Here is a 19,922-nt window from a genome sequence, read left to right as displayed (position 1 = left end):
GAAAATATTGATTAGTGCAGCTTTAAAGCAATCCTCATGCAGATTGATTGGATGATTAAAACAAGTCCTCAGAATTTAAGAAAAATCTCAAGAGAAAGTCAAAGCCACACAGCGGCTTTATGTCGTATGTGCCTCCTGAGGCTTCCCTCTGCTCCACCTGTGGCTCGGCTGCACCGTGCCAAATCAAATTAGAAACCTGGGGACCCGTGTTGAAGCACAACATACCAGAACTCCCATGTGAATCCAGCGTCTCTTCATTACTGCGCTCGATGTGTTTGGAAAGATAAGAGAGCATTAGCCTGCATCCCATGGCCTGTCAATGTTTTCCCGTCCCCTTATCTAAAATTCTGCTGTGGCCAGGAGAGATCTGGTGGGAACGCCGAATACTATCCCAAAATGGTGATGAGAACTGCACTGGATGAGCCCGAGTTATTTGAATGAGATGATAAGATAAAGCATATGGAGGAGCAGCATTGATAATTTTCAGAGGATTTGAATTGCATCAGTTATTATCCACACAACGCTGCTTCTCCCAGCTGTTGTGATGTTTTCACAAAAATCTGTGTTGATTCCTGGAAGCCGGAGAGAGCAGGAGGCTGGTTTGAGGAGGCTGTGTGCTCTCGCCCATGCTGTGTAATTGGCTCTGCAACTCAGCGAGATATACTACCACCTCTGTCTATCCATTCATCCATCCAGACCCTCTCCATCCTTCTCTTTGCTGGACTCAGCTACTATTATGCACGCTACATTAGCTACACTGGAATAACAGGGCTGCAGGAGTGACCAAGAGCCTGTTCCTAGAGCTGTGGTTTCTAATGATGAGCTGCCATAATGCTAAGCTGCACAATCATAACCTTGAACTCCACACAGTGCAGGGTGGTGCAAGAAAACTTCCCAGAATCACCAACTTGAGACACTGGCATGACAGTGGCTGATGGGCTGATGGGCAGATGTTGACCTCACCCTGTTTGCGGCTACGGCTCATAAATCACCTCCCCGACACGCTTCCTTACATCTGGATGTTCACTCTGTGTTCTATTCCCACTTGGAAAGACAGCGATTTGCCTAATAAAAGCTACGTTTTCCTCATGAACATATCGTGTCGAGAGAGCTTCAAAGAGGCTGCCTTTATTCGGAGGAATGTTTTCGGTGGTGCGGCTGGACTGTTTGATGGCTGAGATTGAGATCACAAAGTATTTTCTCATAATATCCGCCAAGCTACACCGCGAGTCAGAGGATAAAAATCCAGAGGTTTTTTACTGCAGCAGGTTGCCGTGCGCCCTTTTACAAACCACATGGTCGAAGGTATTGAGTTGTTTAGTTTGGTGCAGAAAAGCACAGCAGTCTATATGTGACACATTGTGATGTCTCATCCCTCCCTGCCTGCAGGAGTGAGACTTGAAACATGAAAACATGGCTGACAGCTGTGGGGGGGGAAGCATATGCAGCTGATAAGCTTGAGTTAAAACAACTGGGTATTCAGCTGGAGGTGATCAGAGAATATTTCTACACACATTCCAGTTTTGACAAGATTCATCTCTAATTATGCCACCGTCAAACACAAACACAGCCTGAAAAGAAATCAGACTAGAAGTGCCACGTTGTTGGTTTTCCCACAACACTTTGTGTCAGCATAAAAGGGGAGGTGCGTTGTGATGTTTTCAAGAGCTCCGCGAGAAGCCTTGCAAAAATACAAAAACAGAGTGCAGACAGAGGAAGATGAGAGTTCCGCTGTCCTGCCTGACCCATCAGTCTTCATAACATCTGCTCAGTCAATAACAAAAGGCAGAATGAAGACTGATAACATCAGAGGGATCAGGTTGGGAATGCTGCCACCTAGTGGGCATAGAAAGAAAACAATTCTATGATTTAGTTTGTGTCAGAGTTGAGGATGGTAGTATTAGAAATACATTTGTGTTAGTTCTGTTGAAAAAATCAGAATAATTAACCCATGGAACCCTAAATTCTGCCGGTGGTGTAGTGAAAAAAGTGCTCATTTTGTCTAAATGTTCATATTGTCTTTAAAAAAAAAAAAAAAAAGTCACCAAAACACACCATTTATCAGTCATAACTTGTAAAAACAGAAAGAATCTTCAGATTTTTGACTTTTTGGTCCTTGAATGCATCCTGTGTTCCGTTTCCATCAGGAAGTTTAGCCAAATGTGAGCTTAAAGTCGTGACATTTCATCAAAATCACATTATTCTACATGTCTTGTTAAATTTACTTCATTTTTTGGGGCCAAAAATAAATTGTCTGTCCAAATTCAACCTTGTGAAAAACACAACTGAGAATCCATGAGTGTTTCAACTGTACCAAACCTGAGACTGTTTGGAAATAAATTAGACAGATTAAGAGTAAAATAAAACACGCTTGATTAATAGAATGAATGCAGCATGACTCAAAAACAGTGCACAGAGAAACAAGTTATTAGAAGACACATTCTGCATGGTGAAATATCTTTCTAGAGTTGTGTGCAGAGTAGTGTGAAAAATGCCTACTTTGTAAAGGCTGTAAAAATATAAACAGTAAAAAATGTACATGTAGCATATAGAGACATTTTTTTCTGTATTGGCTAACATCTAGTAGGTCCTTGGTTTGCATCTCGGCCTTCCTGCGATCTTTCTGTATGGAGTTTCCATGTTCTCCCTGTGCATGCATGGGTTTTGGAAAAATGCTGTACGTGTCGATTTTTTTTTTCCATTTATGTAAAACACACTACTGCTCAAAAGTTTAGGGTCACCCAGACAGTTTCACGTTTTCCATGAAAACTCCCACTTTTATTCATGTGCTAACATAACTGCACAAGGGTTTTCTAATCATCAATGAGCCTTTCAACACCATTAGCTAACACAATGTAGCATTAGAACACAGGAGTGATGGTTGCTGGAAATGTTCTTCTGTAACCCTATGGAGATATTCCATTAAAAATCAGCTGTTTCCAGCTAGAATAGTCATTTACCACATTAACAATGTCTACACTGGATTTCTGATACATTTAATGTTATCTTCATTGAAAAGAAAAAAGTTTTTCTTTCAAAAATTAGGACATTTCTAAGTGACTCCAGACTTTTGAATGGTAGTGTATATATGGTTTTCCTGTCCGTAGTGCGCATACAGTCTATGTGCGCTAGCAGGTGGCTAGTTAGCATGGAAGCTTTGTGGCGGATAAAGTAGCGTCTCTCCACATTGTGTCGCTATGCCGACGCAATAGTCGCCCCGCAAATAGGACACATACATTTATCTTTCACTGTCATGAAAAAGAGCTCTTCCTCCCAGTCATCGTGAAAATAGTGTTTTCTCTTTCGCTTCTCTGTCATGTTTTGGTGGTAAAAACCACATCTAACTTCCCAAAGTGTCTGCCTCCGGACGCTTCAGAATGATGTGGTGGTTTGACATGCGCAGTGAACTTTTACTTGGACAAAGTCAAAGTTCATTTACACCGAAGACATTTTTGTTTTTTTTTAAAAATTATAATAAATATTGTAATTTAAAATCTGCATTAATGTAAGTATTTTTGATTTAAAAAGAACAGCAACTCTAATTTTTTATAAGGAATTTCATGGTGACTAGTGTTATTTTTAGAACATGGTGGCGGGCAACTCACATGGTCTCTGCGGGCAACCAGGCGCCCGTGGGCCCCGTGTTTGTTACCCCTGTACTAGTGCATATTGGAAAATGGTCCAGGAGACATTTGCATTTGTAGCGGGATCATTAGTTTTATTGAAATTTCACCAATGTGTGGAACTGAAGACGATCCTTCTCCAGTCTTTCAAGTCTATAATGATGACAGTAGTTCTGCCTGCAGCCACTTGGTGATGCTCTTTCAACATGCATTATGCAGCACATGTTCCATGACATTTAGGGATGATACACTAAACAGATAAAATATTACAGACTCATTTTTCACGAGGCGCATTGCTAAGTCAGTAATCCACGTAAAACCCTAATTTTTCTCATTAAATCCGCACCATGATCACAGATGGAGGAGGAAGAGATGGGGGGAAGCAGTGCAGCTGCTAATTTAATGACAAAGATGTGCAAAAGGAGTTGTGTGTCTCTAGTATGTTGTATATTTTGCATTGTTTAAATGACTGGCTCAGCAAATATTGCACAATACCAGAAGTCCTTTTTAATTATTGACTTTCATATACTGGTCAGTCGTGTGTGTGTTTACAAAGTGCGACTCAACAGCTTGGAAAGAGACTTTAATCCTTTAACATCTGCAGTAAGCAAGTTAAATACTTGAACCAAGTAAAGGAAAATAAACTGTGAAAAAATACAATTTTATGCAGATTTTGTTTCAAGGATTTGAGGCCGTTTTTTTCTGCTTGAAACATGCAGGTTTAAAGTGAGGTTATGCTGCCAGACTCCATACCAGAAATAAAATCCCCGAGCTTTACTGTTTTCTTCAATATCCCGGCTTCTTTACGCTTTGTCAAGTAGTGGACAGAAACATCCCAAAACTCATCATCATCATCATCATTAGAGCGGCGCACAGGGGTAAAGGCTGATCCTCGGTCCTGGAAGGAAATTCCTCATTACAGTCGTCCTCGCTTCCTCATCAATCAGTCCCTCTCGGAGTCCTCAGCAATGTGGCTCGGGCTCTGCATGAATGCTGACATGCTGAGAAACGCGCCGAAAAATCCTGTGATCATCATATACGTTTTCAGAAAGTTTGCCGTTGGGTATATTTGGTAGCAGGAAATGACGAGGCTGAATAAAAGCTGCAAAAAGTGTAAGCAAATGTAAAACTAATTGACTCAAGAAGGGAAAACAACACAAACCAGATATATACTTTCTATCCACTCCAAGATGAGTGAACAGCAAAAAAAAGCTTATTAGGACAAGTACCTATTTCCCAAAATGAGTGGGGAGCTTTAAAGCAAACATCTATCACGCATTTTACAGCTCGCTCAAATGAGCAATCAAGGGTATTGATGTACACAGACTCTTAAGTACAGATCTGCCATTCTCATTCAAAGGGCTTTTAGTGGCGAATCAAATGAGCTGAGCAATCTTTTCTCAACGCAGCAAAGCGTCTGATGCCTTCTAAAGGTATCTGATGACATCAAGCATACACACAGGCAGGGGTTGGAGGTGACTACATCAGTTTGTGTAGATTTTTAAAGTAGGTCAGAGATCAGTTTAATCATAAATGTCAGAACTTGTGTGATGCATTCCATAAAAACTGCAAGCATGTGGAAGTTTGAGGAGTTTATTCAAGCTGACTGGAACGTGTTTGACTAATGAGGCCTGCACAAATATGCAGAGCTCAGATGCTTTATTTGTTTCATTTGATTGCCATGTAACGTGCAAATGATCAGACGTAATGCATTAAAGTTGAAATTGGTTGAGTAATGCAGGCGAGGTGAGATGAGAAATGCAATTAATGCAGCAGTCCATCTGAAAAGCCCACAGAGCAGCTGGAGGTAGAAACAAAACTCATTGTGATGCTATTCTCAATGTGTTCTGAGACATTTTAAAGCATTAAACATGCATCTCTATCACTGAAAAAGGTTATGAGAGTATCGTTCTTATCTTTAGAGTGGATTTTTGAATTTTGGAGATCAAGAATTTGCCATGACTGACTAATGTTTCAACATGAAATGAGCCAAATTTTTATGAATCCAGCAAGTGAAATATTGTTATTTCTTCTGTCTGCTGATCAGGGCTGCATAGTGGATCAGTGGTTAGCACCATCGCCTCACAGCTAGAAGAACCTCGGTTCATGTCCTGGCCTGGGATCTGTCTGCATGGAGTTTACATGTTCTCTTCGTGCATGTGTGGGTTTACTCCAGGTTCTCCGGCTTCCTCCCACAGTCAGAAACATGCTGAGGTTAACTGGTGCTTCTAAATTGTCCATCGGCTTGTTTGTGTCTGTGTAGCCCTGTGATAGACTAGCGATCTGTCCAGGGTGTCCCCTATCTTCACCCTAAATCAGCTGGGATAAACTCCAGCCCCCCCACAATCCTAATGAGGATTAATCGGTGTATAGATAATGGATGGATGGATGTCTTTTCATTACCAGTGCTAGAACTGTCTATAGAAACAGAGCAAGTTTACTGACACACATATACTACTACAAAAGTTTGTGGTCACCCAGATAATTTCATGTTTTCCATGAAAACTCACACTTTTATCCATGTGCTAACATAACTGCACAAGGGTTTTCTAATCATCAATGAGTCTTTCAACACCATTAGCTAACACAATGTAGCATTAGAACACAGGAGTGATGGTTGCTGGAAATGTTCCTCTGTACCCCTATGGGATATTCCATTAAAAATCAGCTGTTTCCAGCTGGAATAATCATTTACCACATTAACAATGTCTACACTGTATTTCTGATTAATGTAATGTTACCTTCATTTAAAAAACTGCTTTTCTTTCAAAAATAAGGACCTTTCTAAGTGATTCCAAACATATGAACGATACTGTATATCAGTACATCACTGCCACAGCCTGGGACTGGTATGGTGCAGTTGCTCTAAATTGAAATTTGTACAGAGCTTATCTGTATCTGTTTAGCTAGCAAAATAATCTGTCTGTATACTTGCATTTGGATAAAAGACCAGATGTTTAAAATCTGTGAATCTGCTTATTGTCTCCTTGCACAGTTAGGAAGATGATATTAGTCGTACTAGTTGGGCTGATTGTAAAGTTTAACCCTCTGAACCCCAAGCAGTTGTTGATGTTTTAATGAAACATGCAGAATAAAGGGATTGTGATGAAATTTCACAAATTTAAGCTTTGGTTACGTTTCCTAAGGGTAAAATGTTTGACAGAAGAGTTGTTCAAGGATCACTGGAAAGTGAAAAACCTGACAATTCCTTCTGTTTTTAGAGTTTGTGGCTCTGACCACTGTTAGAATCTTAGCAATTTTCAAAAGCCATCATGCCTTTCAAGCCCCACAAAAAGTCTGAAGTCACAGGGATGACTAGAGATTATATTTCTAGTTGGTGAAAACAAATTCCCATGTTGCCTACAGAATGGGCAGTTTTGTCGTGAGTGATATTCTATACAAAGACACAGAATAGCTGATGCACAGATGTGTAAATCGTGGAGCTATTTCTTTTTTTCTGTACAAAACATATGATGATACAAAGACTAGAAGACACAGCCTGCTTCCATTTTTCAGACATGGGACACGACACACACACTTGTCCACTTTCTGGGGGTGTGTAAAGTCACACCTCAGTGCTCCACACTACAAGTGTGGGAACCGAACCCCAGATTGATTTTTTAATTAGCTTCTGGTGGGTACTATTCTCCCGCAGTGCACTGAAAGAAAAGGCCTGAACCTTCTAAAGTCTTCCACGCTGACAGCTCATGTACTGCAGCATTGTGCAGGAGAGTGAACTACACTGATCTCTTGAGGATAAAAGTTCACTCCTGAACTTGGAGAGAGTAGCTGGTAAAAATGAACTTGACACTCACTGTCTTTTTTAAGGAGTCTGCGGTTGAGAGCTCTGGAAAAAAGGAGCATAGACCTTGAGTTTTTTTAATGAGCTTTTTTTTTTTTTTTTTTTAAAAACATTCATTTATTACATTGCATGGAATTGGGAAAAGACTAAACTCAAGACTTGTAGTGTCACACACTACAGACACAGAAAACTTCTTTCAAAAAATACAACTTCTCAATCTTCCTCAAGAGGGTCTGAGGTCTTTTCGAAGAGCTCGGAACAGCTGGATCAGGCTGTCCGTCCACGCCTCTCTCTGGTGCTGGTTGGTGATTCGAGCCAGCGTCTGAGTGGTGTACACTAGAGTCAGCACTGTCCTCTCAAAGTCCTGCCAGCTCAGAGGCTGCCGCCGCTGGACGAGTTCGGCTGTCAGACGGCGGATGTCGGAGAGCTTCTTGGGCAGGACGTCCTCGCAAATGACCTCCAGCTTCTCCACACTTCTCAGGGAGGCCAGTTCCTCATCTGGGATCAGGAGGGTGTGCTCCTCACCTTGGATCTGCATTCCAGCCAGGAGAATCTACAAGACAGAGGCCCATCAATAAGTAGCTTGACATCTTTTTTTTGTCTTTTGTCTACATGTGAAGTATGCTGAAGAAATTTTAGCATAATGAGATTGATGATTAGAAAACCCTTGTGCAGTTATGTTAGCACATGAATAAAAGTGCGAGTTTTCATGGAAAACATGAAATTGCCTGGGTGACCCCAAACTTTTGAACGGTGGTGTATGATCTACAGACGTCTTCCACATTCCCATCACATTAATTTCCAGTGCAGAAGAACTTCAGGACCTCTGACCCCACAAGATCTAAACTGACCTCAAAAAGCAGATTGACGTCCTCCGCTGAGTGCTGGAACGTGGGGTTGATCAGCGAGTATGTCCCACGCTTTATCCTAAACGCCGATGGATACAGAGCTAGAACACACACGAACAGGAAACCGGATTAGAGGGTTTCCTTTATATGCAAGAAATTAGGCACCACATTATCCAATGTGGCAGGCATGTGGGTGGGCCACAGGTTGAATAAGCACAGATTCATTACTGCTCAAATATTATGTAGGTGGGAGGTGAATCTGGCTCCAGCTGTGAGGAGGGTCATCGGTCTGATCCACAGATGCTCAGATATTTACAAGTGTCAGCGGCCGGAGCATCCAGAGGTGAGGTATTCACACACAGAGGGGCAGGTGTAACTAACCTCAGTCAGTCCATGTTAGTTGAAGAGTAGGGAACCCCACAAACCAAGGCATCCACACATGGCTGCTGGAATGAAACCACTCATTCTCAGATGCTGCTGCTGTGATAAAATACCATGAAATCTATACTTTACTGCATCTGACAACCAGAGGGAATTCCAAATGGCTGCACACCTCTTATCTCGAAGTGGAATGTAACTAACTAAATGGCTCAGATATTTTTTGTTTCATGGTATTTCAAAGCTACAAAACTACACTAACGGTACGTGTCCATGGGGGTGTTTTTAAACGTGGGGTATTGCACTGTTTACCAACATTGCATGCTTGATATGCATGCAACTAGTATGCTTCCAGAAAGATAGTGGACAGGTGCCTTCCTTCTCTGGAAACCAGTTGTGTACTGGTGTCGGACCAACATGACGGCTCGCACAGAAACTTTCGCTTTTTTTACAAAAACAGTTCATCAAAATGTGTTTCTCAAAACATTTGAGGTAAGAAATAAGCCATGCATTTGCTGAATATGTCCTTCATTTAATTCCACTAAGGTCAGTTTAGAGGTTTTATGAAGCTTTTACAAAAGTTTAGACCTCTGCTTAACGCTCCTTATTTGCATTGAGTAGCTGAGACCCAAGCTGTATGCAAATTCGGAGCGGGCAACAAATGGACAGCATGATGCCCCGTTGCTGGAAATGTGATGCGACACTACCAGAATGCATTGCAGGACATTTCAAATAGACAATGCATGGAAAACGTTAACGTATGGACATGTACCATCAGAGAATACGATGTTGCACAGCTTGAATGGAAACTTTAAAGAAGCATTGATGAATTTTTTGGCCACTTGGGGGCAGCGCAACATGCAGAAAACACAATAGTGACAAATCCTCTTGTAAAGCTGTTCATGCTAACAGCTGCTTTACATATCTAGCAGACATTGAGCAGAATTAGCAGTCACATTTGTGCCCATCCCTTTAATGCTAGCTAGTCCAGTATACCTTCATCTCTTAGCTCAATTTTGCTCCACACTAACTCTTGTAAAAACATATCTGCCTTCGTAGCAGCTAAAGTTAACAAGAGACATATGTGGATTCAGAAGACCTTTTTTATTTTTGGCTGAAAACAGGTGCCTGCTGTGAATTGAAATTAAATTGGCAAAAGCGGTGAGACTGAAGGAATTTGTACACCAAAACAACGATTTGAAAGATGGTACATTTGCTCTGTGGTATTGGGGGAACTGTAGAGTTGGATGAACAGTAAATCTCTGTAGGTTTGTCACTACAGTGCTACTTTACTACAAGCCTTACATATTTGTCCATTTTTAAAATACAAAAATGTCATTAGTGCAGCTTTAAACTGTCTGAGTATTGATTTTATCCAGTATTACTGCACTGACTTTACAGCATAAAAATGTTTTGAATGAAGAGCCCGTTTCATAATAAGTAGCACTTTGACATATGATGTTCTCCACAATCTTATTATTACATTACCTTTGCTTAAAGGATCTGACGGATTGTGACAGGCAAACGTCCCAGTGAATAGTTGAAATTCAATGCTTTATTCAGGACCTTTTATGGGGGCCTTTTAGAAACAAAACTAATGTGAGAACAGTGAAGGTTTTTTCACATAGTAGCTTTCAATATCACTCAGTTTTATCTACACAAAGAGGGGTCTTTAAGGTTTAAAATAAAAAAAAACAACACATGGTCTCAATTCTCAATAACATAATTGCATTGAAGGAATGTTTTATGAGCCAGTCTGATCAAACAACACCGTATTTGCATTCTTACATAAAAGCCCTATGTGAAAACAAGCAGACATTCCCACTGGCAAGGAAAAATCTTTGAGAGGTCAAGTCTATACGAGCCTGGAAATAAAAACAAGAAGAGGAGTTGATATCTTCTCCTTCCATACTGTTTGTAATCCACTGTCTACTACTGCTGCCCAGACTTTTTAAATGTGTTCATATTATAACTCCATCTATTGTGCGAGGCTCCGAGAGCAATTTGGCTGACACTGTTTCAGGAGAGGGGAGCTGAAAAGCAAATTTGATTTGTGCTGAAAGGGGGATTCACATCATAATGAAGTAAGCTAAAACTTCCTCTGAGATTCTCCAGACTTCTTGCTCTCTTTTTCCACTGCTTCACATGTCCTGTTGCCATCCAGTGCTTGGCTCAGCGTGTAAGCCAACTGACAGATCACACACACAGATCTTAATGAGGTATGCAGTATAAACACCGGGCTTCATCTGAATTTGGATCAAATCGTCCCTCTGCCCTGCAGCAGCATCTACGGGTTGCTGCCTCGCCAGTTCTGCAGTAATGATCAGCCCCGCTGCCTGCAGCCTCGCCTCACAGATACATTTAGTTGTGTAGCAGTTGTGTGGTCGGCCGAAGCCACATGCACTAAACTGATCTGCCCGTGTACCTGCTTCCTGCTTGGGTGACTTCCAGCCTAAGCTCCGGCCTCGCTGTTGCAGTAAAGCCACCATTCAGAATGCAAAGAAAATGTGTAGCTCTATGTTCCAGCGTTGGAATAATACAATTTACTAATTTTGACCATTTGAATAATCCTAAGCGCATTATCTCAAACCATTCACCTGTCCAACCGAAGGTGTTGGGGTTTAGAGCTGCAGCCAGGATTAGGAAGAGTGAGCTCAGTAGCCTCTTAGTGCAACTCCACTGCCCTTCACAATGTTACCAAAATGTAAACTTTTGGGAAGTACACACATGATTGATTAAACATTAATTCAAGATCGAGTCCCTACTTCCTGCTTCTGTTTTTCAAGTATAATTCTAGGGAAATCTTTGAAGACTGACTCAAAGATTGCTTTAAATTTAAGTTTGTCTAAAGCCCAAACACCTCTCTATTGAGGAAATTTCCTCAGATCCATCAGTGCCACCGATAGTTTCCTAACAGCTCATTAGCTGGCCACAATCCTTAATCCACTGATTCATGTACATGGAAACAAATTTTCTATTATTTTCATGCACATGCACGTGACAAACACAAATATTAAGCATCACATCATTGGGTGGAGGTTTTGTGTCTGTATCATTAATCAGCATGACTTTGATGCCACTTTTGTAGGGGTCATATGATGCAAAATCTAATTAGGTTCCAAGCACCAAATAGTGGGAATAGAAGACCCTACTGGAATGCAAGGAAGTATTTTTCATCCATTTTTTTCCTTTGTTTGGCAGACTTTACATTTGGACTAAAAATATTTGAAAACACGTGAAACTTTGCACACACACCAGGATGGGTGAAAAATTTGATATTTTTGGGCCTTATTCTTTATTCCAAACATCCATTTTGGAAGACGATGGATATTTTAGGAACGGTAGAATGAGTGATCTGTGCAGTTTTTTTTAGCTCAAACTTGAAATTGACATTCTGGGGACGTGAGAGATTTACATGACCTTATTCAGAGGGGTATAATAAGGGACCTTTAAGGACATTTTGCACATCACATCAACACATGATCAACTTTTTGTGTGCCATTTCACTCCTCATTTCAGGAGATGATTTTAAATTACCAACACAACAACATTTTGGGGGTTTAACTCAGACAGTAAAGCATTTGTTCCACTTTTACAACGGCAGCTGTTTGATCGCTTATCCTGGCCTCTTTCCACTCCCTTTTAGTTTCCTAGGAAATCAAGGGTTATGGTTCCAGTTCATAGTAGTAATAGGAGAGTAATTTACCAGTATTTGTTGCCTATGGAACAATATCGCTCTCTGTGATAGAAACTGTTCCAACAAGTTGTATTTCTGTGTTGAAAACTTCCCATTTTGTCCCACCAGACTGACTCACCAGCAGATGATGCACTAATTTAAATTTCATGTTCTTCATCACCACATACAAGAATCAATAGATTAAAGATTGAGACAATTTCACAAAACACTGAAACACACCGGTGAGTTAATTGCAACTTGCAGAAGAAAATTTACCCTCCTCAGCGAGCGACTTCCAAATGCATTATCAACAGCAGTAGAGGAATGCCCAGGCAAACATATTAGATACTGAATAGACACCACAGCTTCAATGGGGCATTGCTGTTGTAAACAAAACAACACTCAGGGGAAAGAGTGCTCATTGGAACGAGGGTCATGTTGTTAAAGGATGGAGGAGCTACAGAGAAATGACGGCTCGGAGGCCAACCCCATGCTGATTTACATTTAAAATTAATAATCTGTAATTTACATAAAAAAGGCGTCTACTTCTCTTTGTCACCGTTTGCTAACACAATAGTCCTTCGGTGGGCAATAAAACGTGTCTTTTATGTTTCTAGCGGTGGCAGCAGCAGTCCAGAATAAAAAATGTTATTGCAGGTTAATGCTCACATGGCTGGAGCTGCACTGCTGCGGATGGAGAAAGGCCGTGATTCTTTTAACATTTATTAGGCTGCACATGTGTAACGGCTCAATAAAAGAAGAAAAGAGCTGCAGTGCATAACTCAGACGTAAAATAAAGTTTCGAGGCAGGCCTGAGTTGCAGGCAGAAGGTTAGAACACTATGGCTGGGTTGCACAACAAACCGAAGGAAAGGGGGCAGATAGACATAAAGAAGACCTGAGAAATGGGGGTGGGAACAGGTGCAAAGATTGTTTTGGAGGTCAGGTGATGATTAAAGAGAGCTAAAGGCAGGGCATCAAGGGAAATAACAGATCTGGAATGACATGAAAATTGCAGCAGTGGTTGCGTGGAAATCCACTTTCTTGTTAATGCATTTGCCACATCTCCTGTACAGGAATAGACATTCATCCGTTTATCCCTTAACGAGAAGTACATTTAGAATTCAGACACTTGTAAATTATTGTCATTTTATGCAGCACTGGCAGGTGTAGAGTTCCACGGCTGTAATTTTCATGCCTGTAAAAACGCGGTGTGTTCTGTTGTGGGTGTAACAGAGACTCCAGTGGGATTGCTAGAAGAAAAATAGTTGAGGGGCAACGCTTTCTTTATTCCACTGTGCACAATACATTGCATTAATTTCACATTTTAAAGACTCAAATTAAACAGTAAATACAATAAACACAGAGTAGATTCATGATATAGCTCATGTCTGCCGTGCAAATTATAGGTGGCAAAAGAAGAACTGGCTGCCCCAGTGACAATATAAGTGGCTCATGACAGCAAAAGAAAACTATACTATTACGACTACTCATGATGCAAACCACTAGTGTCTTTTCCCAAGGATCTCCATGCTTATGTCATGTTCATATGGGGATAGGCAAAGAAAACCATGTTGATGAAGTGTGAAAGTGACAATGCAATTCTAATCACATCCAGGTTATATTATCTGTAACAGATGACTTTGGCTGATGTGGAGCATCTATGTACATACACACTGCCTGGCCAAAAAAAAAAAGTCGCCACCTGGATTTAACTAAGCAGATAGGTAAGAGCCTTCCATTGGATAATTACTGCAGTGGTGAATATGTTTCAACAACTTATTGAACCCTAGCTGATGCAGTGAGAAGCTTCTTATTTCATGTTGGAAGACATACCCTGACATACTACTAAAATCAGTTTATGAACTGTCAAATGCATTATTACAACCTGAAGGATAGTGGTGAACCATCATCTTCGAGGAACAAATGTGGTCGGAACAAACTCTTAGATGATTGTAGGAAATCAACAGTAGAACTCACAGCTATGTTTAATAGAGAAAGTAAGAGCATTTCCCCACACTCAGTGGAAAGGAACTTAAAGGATTGGGACTAAACAGCTGTGTAGCTTTAAGAAAACCACTGATCAGTGAGGCTAATCAGAAAAAAAGGCTTCAATTTGCTATAAAGCACAACGATTGGACTCTGGAACAATGGAAGAAAGCATAGGGAAATCCTGAAGGATCTTTCATCTACGACTTTGGAGAAGAGTTCTTTTCCAGAAAGACAATGACTTGAAGCATACAGCCAAGTATAGACAGAAATGGTTTAAAGGCCACAATGTCAATAGTCTGGAGCGGCTGAATCAGAGCCCAGACCTCAGTCCAATTGAGAATTTGTCGCTGGACTTGAGAAAAGGCTGTTTACTCATGATCCCCATGCAAGCTGACAAATCTTGAGCATAAAGTGTCCAGATGTACGAGGCTGATTGACATCTATCCACACGGGGTCAGTGTGTTAATTGTGACCAGTGGTGCATCTATTAAATCCTAATTTGAGGTGAATATTAATGCAGTCTCTTATTTTACATTTTATATAGTTAACTGACGTTACTTTGAACAAATCTGTTTTCACTTTAATATTAGTCTTTTTTGTAAATTCTTGCCAGAGAGGTTAAGATGACCAGGATTCACTGTTGCTTCAGAGGGGTGTGAATGCTTTTTACAGGAAAAGCAACCACTTTTTCAGGCTGAGAAGTTAAATAATTCAGATCACTATGCAAATGATATCCGGACTTTGACTTCTTCCCCCATTTTTGTTGTCAGAAATAAGATAAAGAACATTTTACAAAATGTCAGAATTAGTTTTTATCAATCATTAATCCTGCTAATAATAATCTAAACTATAGGAACAAGAAACAGTAGCTGCTGCCTGTTTTCAGCATCCCGGAGGGTTAGATTTGTTCTTCTGTTTTATTTTACAACAGCTAGCATCAAGAAAGTGGGTTTTTTTCTGATCTTTGAGTTAAAATGAGTGGAATTTCTGATTTTGTGCCACCTCACGTCAATCAAAGCTGGTGACAAGAACAGCATGCCAGTATCTTTGTGAAAGTGAATCACTGATTAATCACCATCATGCATGAGTCATGCAGCAGTGAAAGCCTGATTTTATGCATTATCCATGATGTTGAAGTTAAAGAAAAATTTAAATGAATTCCAAAAAATAGCTGGGTGACAACGTGACCCTGCCAAAATTTCACGAATAATTTTTTCGTGGGCGCTCATGTCTTGGGAGCTTCCTGTGGCTCCCCTCTAGTTTGCATCCTGATTCTGAGTGAGAAATAAGTTTTTCAAGCCTTTTTTCAGAAGTCTTTTACGGGTCTTTGTTATTTGGGAAAGGGTATTTAATTCACGCAAATTCAAGCAATCTCTGTGAATTCTGCGCGACCTTACAGTTTTGTCCAATCACTGTTTACCGCAATATTTGCCAGCCTCCTGTAAGTTCCACCAATCATAGCAGTCCCCAGCGCAAACGTGATGCACGTACGTCACCGAATTCACTTCCTTGTTTATGGTTTGAAGATGCAGACATATCTGATTCTTGTGTCTCTCATTTACCAACAAAAATTACTGCTAAAGACCGTGAAAAACAATTTCCTGATGTTCTTCACAAAAGCGGAGGTAAACTGTTTTGCACCTGTGCAATATTGTCGTGGAACACAAATGAAAATCATCGATTGACAAACACTTTTCTACCGCGAAACATATTAGGAGAATGGTTGAAACGAGCAGACCACAGTCCAGACAAATCACCGTGACAGAAGCTGTTGCATCCAGATCTGTTGGAGCTCTGAAAGAATGAAGGTAAGTTAGATTAACTACTCTGCCAACGAACGTGTCGGAGTTATGTGACGATGTGTAAATGGGTTGGAGCGTGTTAAAGAATTTGTTTAGGAATAAATATTGTCAATAAAAATGTTGAAACGTGCTCTAAAAGCTGAAAAAATGTAATTTTTAAGCAACTGTCACTGTTTCTCGCAATTTCATTGGAACAAATACGCTTACATCGCAACTTTTTAGAAAAGCTGTCGCAAATTCAGGCATTTTAGGCCACAAACGCCTGCGAAATCATGAAGGGATTGATTATTTATTCATGATCAGAAATCATGGCAACATAGAATGTGGCCATTTGATATAGATGTGCCCACAAACAACATGACCTTGCAACTGAGCAAGGCGTGTGTTATGCATGTGTATTTTATGTACAGATACCGAATCGCGTGACCTAAATATGTAGTGAAGGGCGGGAATTGATGGGACTTGGAAACACCCCCACAATTTAATCAATTGTTCCTTGTATCTTTTCCAACGGATAAGTCCTGATAAGTCTGCAGCGGTAGATTTGTAACAAGATCACAATCATATAGTGTTCACTTGTTGTCATAGTTACAGTGGTGCTCTGCCGCTATCTCAAAATGATACAGAAATTTTTAACAAATCCTTGGATCCAGACTATAAGCCACATCACTGCCAAAATCTAATCACTTGGTCGTTGTGTCATTTTTGACCTTCCCTGAAAATTTCGTCCAAATCCCTTCTTTTGTTTTTGAATAATGTTGCCAATAGACAGACGGACAGACAGACACACCAACGCCGATTGTCACATTACTCTGCTACGTGCCTTGGTAGAATAATTGAAGTTTTAACATGTTAATGCATGGAAACAGGCCAACATAAGGCGGTTCATATGTGCTCACTTTTAGATGGAATGTTTAATATAGATGTCCTTTATCTCAACATCTCAGCTCTTCCTGCTGCGTGTTCTAAGCCCATCCATTCGTCATGCTTCCCCTCCCTCCTCCAGCGCTCCAAACAATCAATGTTTGGATGGGCAGGCTTCCCCCAGTGTCATTATGTAGAGGCAGGGAACTTGTAATCTCCCGCTAACTGCTTGCAAGGAGATGAGGGAACAACAAAGATCCATTAATTAGCTGGGCTAAATGGTACTCCTAGCTCGAGGGAAGCCTTGACGAGAGAGAGAGAGAGACAAAGAGAGAGAGAGATGGAAAAACAAACAAAAAACAAAGTGGATGTCTGGGTCCCTCCGGCATACGGTAAAAGAGGGTGAAAAGGACACGAGAGAGGAGAAAATCCTCATTGCAGCGGCCCATCTTCTGCATTTCAGCTCGCCTCCAGATGATTGTTAAGTTCCAAACAAATGATAATGTTCTTGTAAGTGGGATTCAAAATTTCCAAAGCAAACACAGACTGTATTATTAATACTCCCACTGTGAGTCCAGTCTGTGGGGAGCGAAGCCACAAAGTCATGTAGTACCACCAGAGAAGCTGATAAGACGTGACACCGTGGATATTGCAATACTGCTGAGAACTGGAGATGTTGGGATATTGGGACTTCTCAGTGATTGCAAGCTTTGCCCTTTTTCATCATCATCTATCTGGTACACAATAAAACTGTGTTTCAACTGTATTCACCTTTAAACTTTTCGATTATAGTTCCATAACCTGCAAATTAAAGCTGCTTTGGTCGATATTTGTAATTTTTAATGGCTCAAACAGCAATCTGTAACGTGAAAAGAGCTGCCCATAGTGACAAACCCGACAAAAAATAATCACCCGGGTCTGCAGTTCCCCTCAGCTCTGTGGAGTTTCTCACCATCTTTCTGCTCATTGTTTTTGTTTTATTTTTGGTTCACACTCTCTGTGCTCATCCGCTGTGTTTCCAGCAGCAGCAGCAGGCATCTGTTCACAGCAAACTGACAGAGCAGCCAAAAAAGCTGATGGTGGAGCAATTAGCTTTGAAAGTGTCTGACATTTCCTGCAGGAGTGAGCACAGGTTGGAAGGGCAGTGAATACTTGATTTACAATCATTGGATGGTCAAAAACACCAAATGGCAACATGCCGATATTGTTCGATGTCCACCGGATGCTTTGAGCTTAGAACCTCTTTCAGAACTGCTCTGAGGATGGAAAATAAAACTTCTTATTCCAAGGTGAATGGCCCTGGAAAAATGCTTTGCAGAGCTTGATAGGATTGGCTGAACTCATTAACTTTGGAGTGCCATTTTGACGTCCTCATTGAGTAGCAGTCTTTCCCACCCAAATGTTGCCATCTTCCATCCATCCATTATCCATCCATTATCTATACACCGCTTAATCCTCATTAGGGTCGCGGGGGGGGGGGGCTGGAGCCTATCCCAGCTATGTTGCCATCTTAAATACAAAATTCACCCCATAAGCAAAGACATCAAACCTCTATTGTTCTCTTGCCTCACAGAACCAGAGTCATGTCTACAACTTCTGTTTGTTTTGGGGCCTCTCTGGGATTATGTTGTGGTTAAAGCTGACAGAATGAAAGAAAACGCATGCAGCAAAAGCCGCCTAATATGTCAGTAATGCCAACAGCTTGTCCTGCTGCCCCCTAGTGACCAAATAAACAAGAACTTGTTACCTGGCAGAATTAAAAAAAAAAAAAAAAAAAAAGCTCTGGCAGCGCAGCTTGGTAGTGAATAGTTTATAGAGAACAGAAGAGGCATTGAAATAATGAAACCGTCTCCTGTTGCTGGTTTTAGCAGCGTGTGATTTCCAAAGATTTCCAGCTATGTGAGAAAGGAATTTCCTCAGTGAGCAGATCCAGTAATAACAGGCCAGTCCCTTTTCACATGTCGCAATGTTCCTGATAACTCCAGAAGATAAACACATTCTTCCACGGAAACCCAGACATGCACCGAAACCAAACGTTCATTTTCTATTATATTTAAAATAAAGAGAAAAATGGGAATAACTTCCTTAATGCACATATTCTTTTGCCCCATGAGAGATGATAGAAACGTATTAGACTTTCTGGTTAGAGCAGGTGATCCTACCTACCTTTCCTGTGGTGCTGAGCTGCTGCCCGGTTCACGGACAGATAAACAACAACGAGTAAAGCCCACCACTGCATCGTGTTGATTCTCACACACTCTTCTCGCTGTCTCTCAGGGGAAGCAATCGCAGTCATAAATGATGAAGCCTCAGAACCACATCTCACACACAATAGTTTCATGTGCAGGATTATTCCTGCTTTCACTTCCCTGTTGCCTCCTCCCTTTATTCTCTCCTCCTCAAGTCTTTTTTTTTGGCTTTACTTATGTGTGTGTGTTCTCCGCTCAGGCCAAGCAGTCTGGGCTCTCATCTGGAAATCATCAGGAACGCCTGCCCTCTTGGCTGGACTTTTCTCACAGCTACTGGATGACTGCTCGGCTGGCTGACTGGTTCACTTACTGAGCGACTCTCCAATTGACTGGATAGCTGGTCGACTGATTGACTGAGCGTAATAACCTCCCATGAGCCCACAACCAAACCAGACGCCAGAGACGGACGCTCTCATTAGAATAGTGCTGTGGCTCCTTCAAGTATCCTTATCAGCCCAGTGGATAATTGCCTTTTTTTTGTTGTTGTTTTTTTCTGCTTGGGGATTATTTTTTGCAGTTTTAACCATCATTTCTGTTAGATAACACTTCACTCAGCTGGTTAATTGCTAGGAGCCTGGAAGGCAGCAAGAAACAAGCAGATGAGGCAGGCTGTATGGAGGCCAACAGCTTGGCCAGAATATCTGCCACTTTGAATTAAAACCAGCACAGAGTGCCTCTGAAATATTACT

General features: G+C 41.1%; 1 protein-coding gene across 1 annotated transcript; it reads right to left on the bottom strand.

The window, feature by feature from the left end:
• Nucleotides 1-7,052: 7,052 nt before the first annotated feature.
• LOC111565681 (protein FAM180A) lies at nt 7,053-19,390 on the bottom strand. Its single transcript, XM_023265864.3, has 3 exons — nt 19,151-19,390; nt 8,277-8,374; nt 7,053-7,978 (listed from the first exon to the last, which is right to left on the bottom strand). The coding sequence occupies exons 1-3, from the start codon at nt 19,323-19,325 to the stop codon at nt 7,649-7,651; spliced, it is 603 nt and encodes a 200-aa protein (XP_023121632.2). The 5' UTR covers nt 19,326-19,390; the 3' UTR covers nt 7,053-7,648.
• Between the last annotated feature and the right edge of the window lie 532 nt (nt 19,391-19,922).

The sequence above is a fragment of the Amphiprion ocellaris genome, chromosome 21 (assembly GCF_022539595.1).
Source record: "Amphiprion ocellaris isolate individual 3 ecotype Okinawa chromosome 21, ASM2253959v1, whole genome shotgun sequence".
Taxonomy (NCBI): Eukaryota; Metazoa; Chordata; class Actinopteri; family Pomacentridae; genus Amphiprion; species Amphiprion ocellaris.
This window is presented reverse-complemented; position numbering and strand designations above follow the sequence as displayed.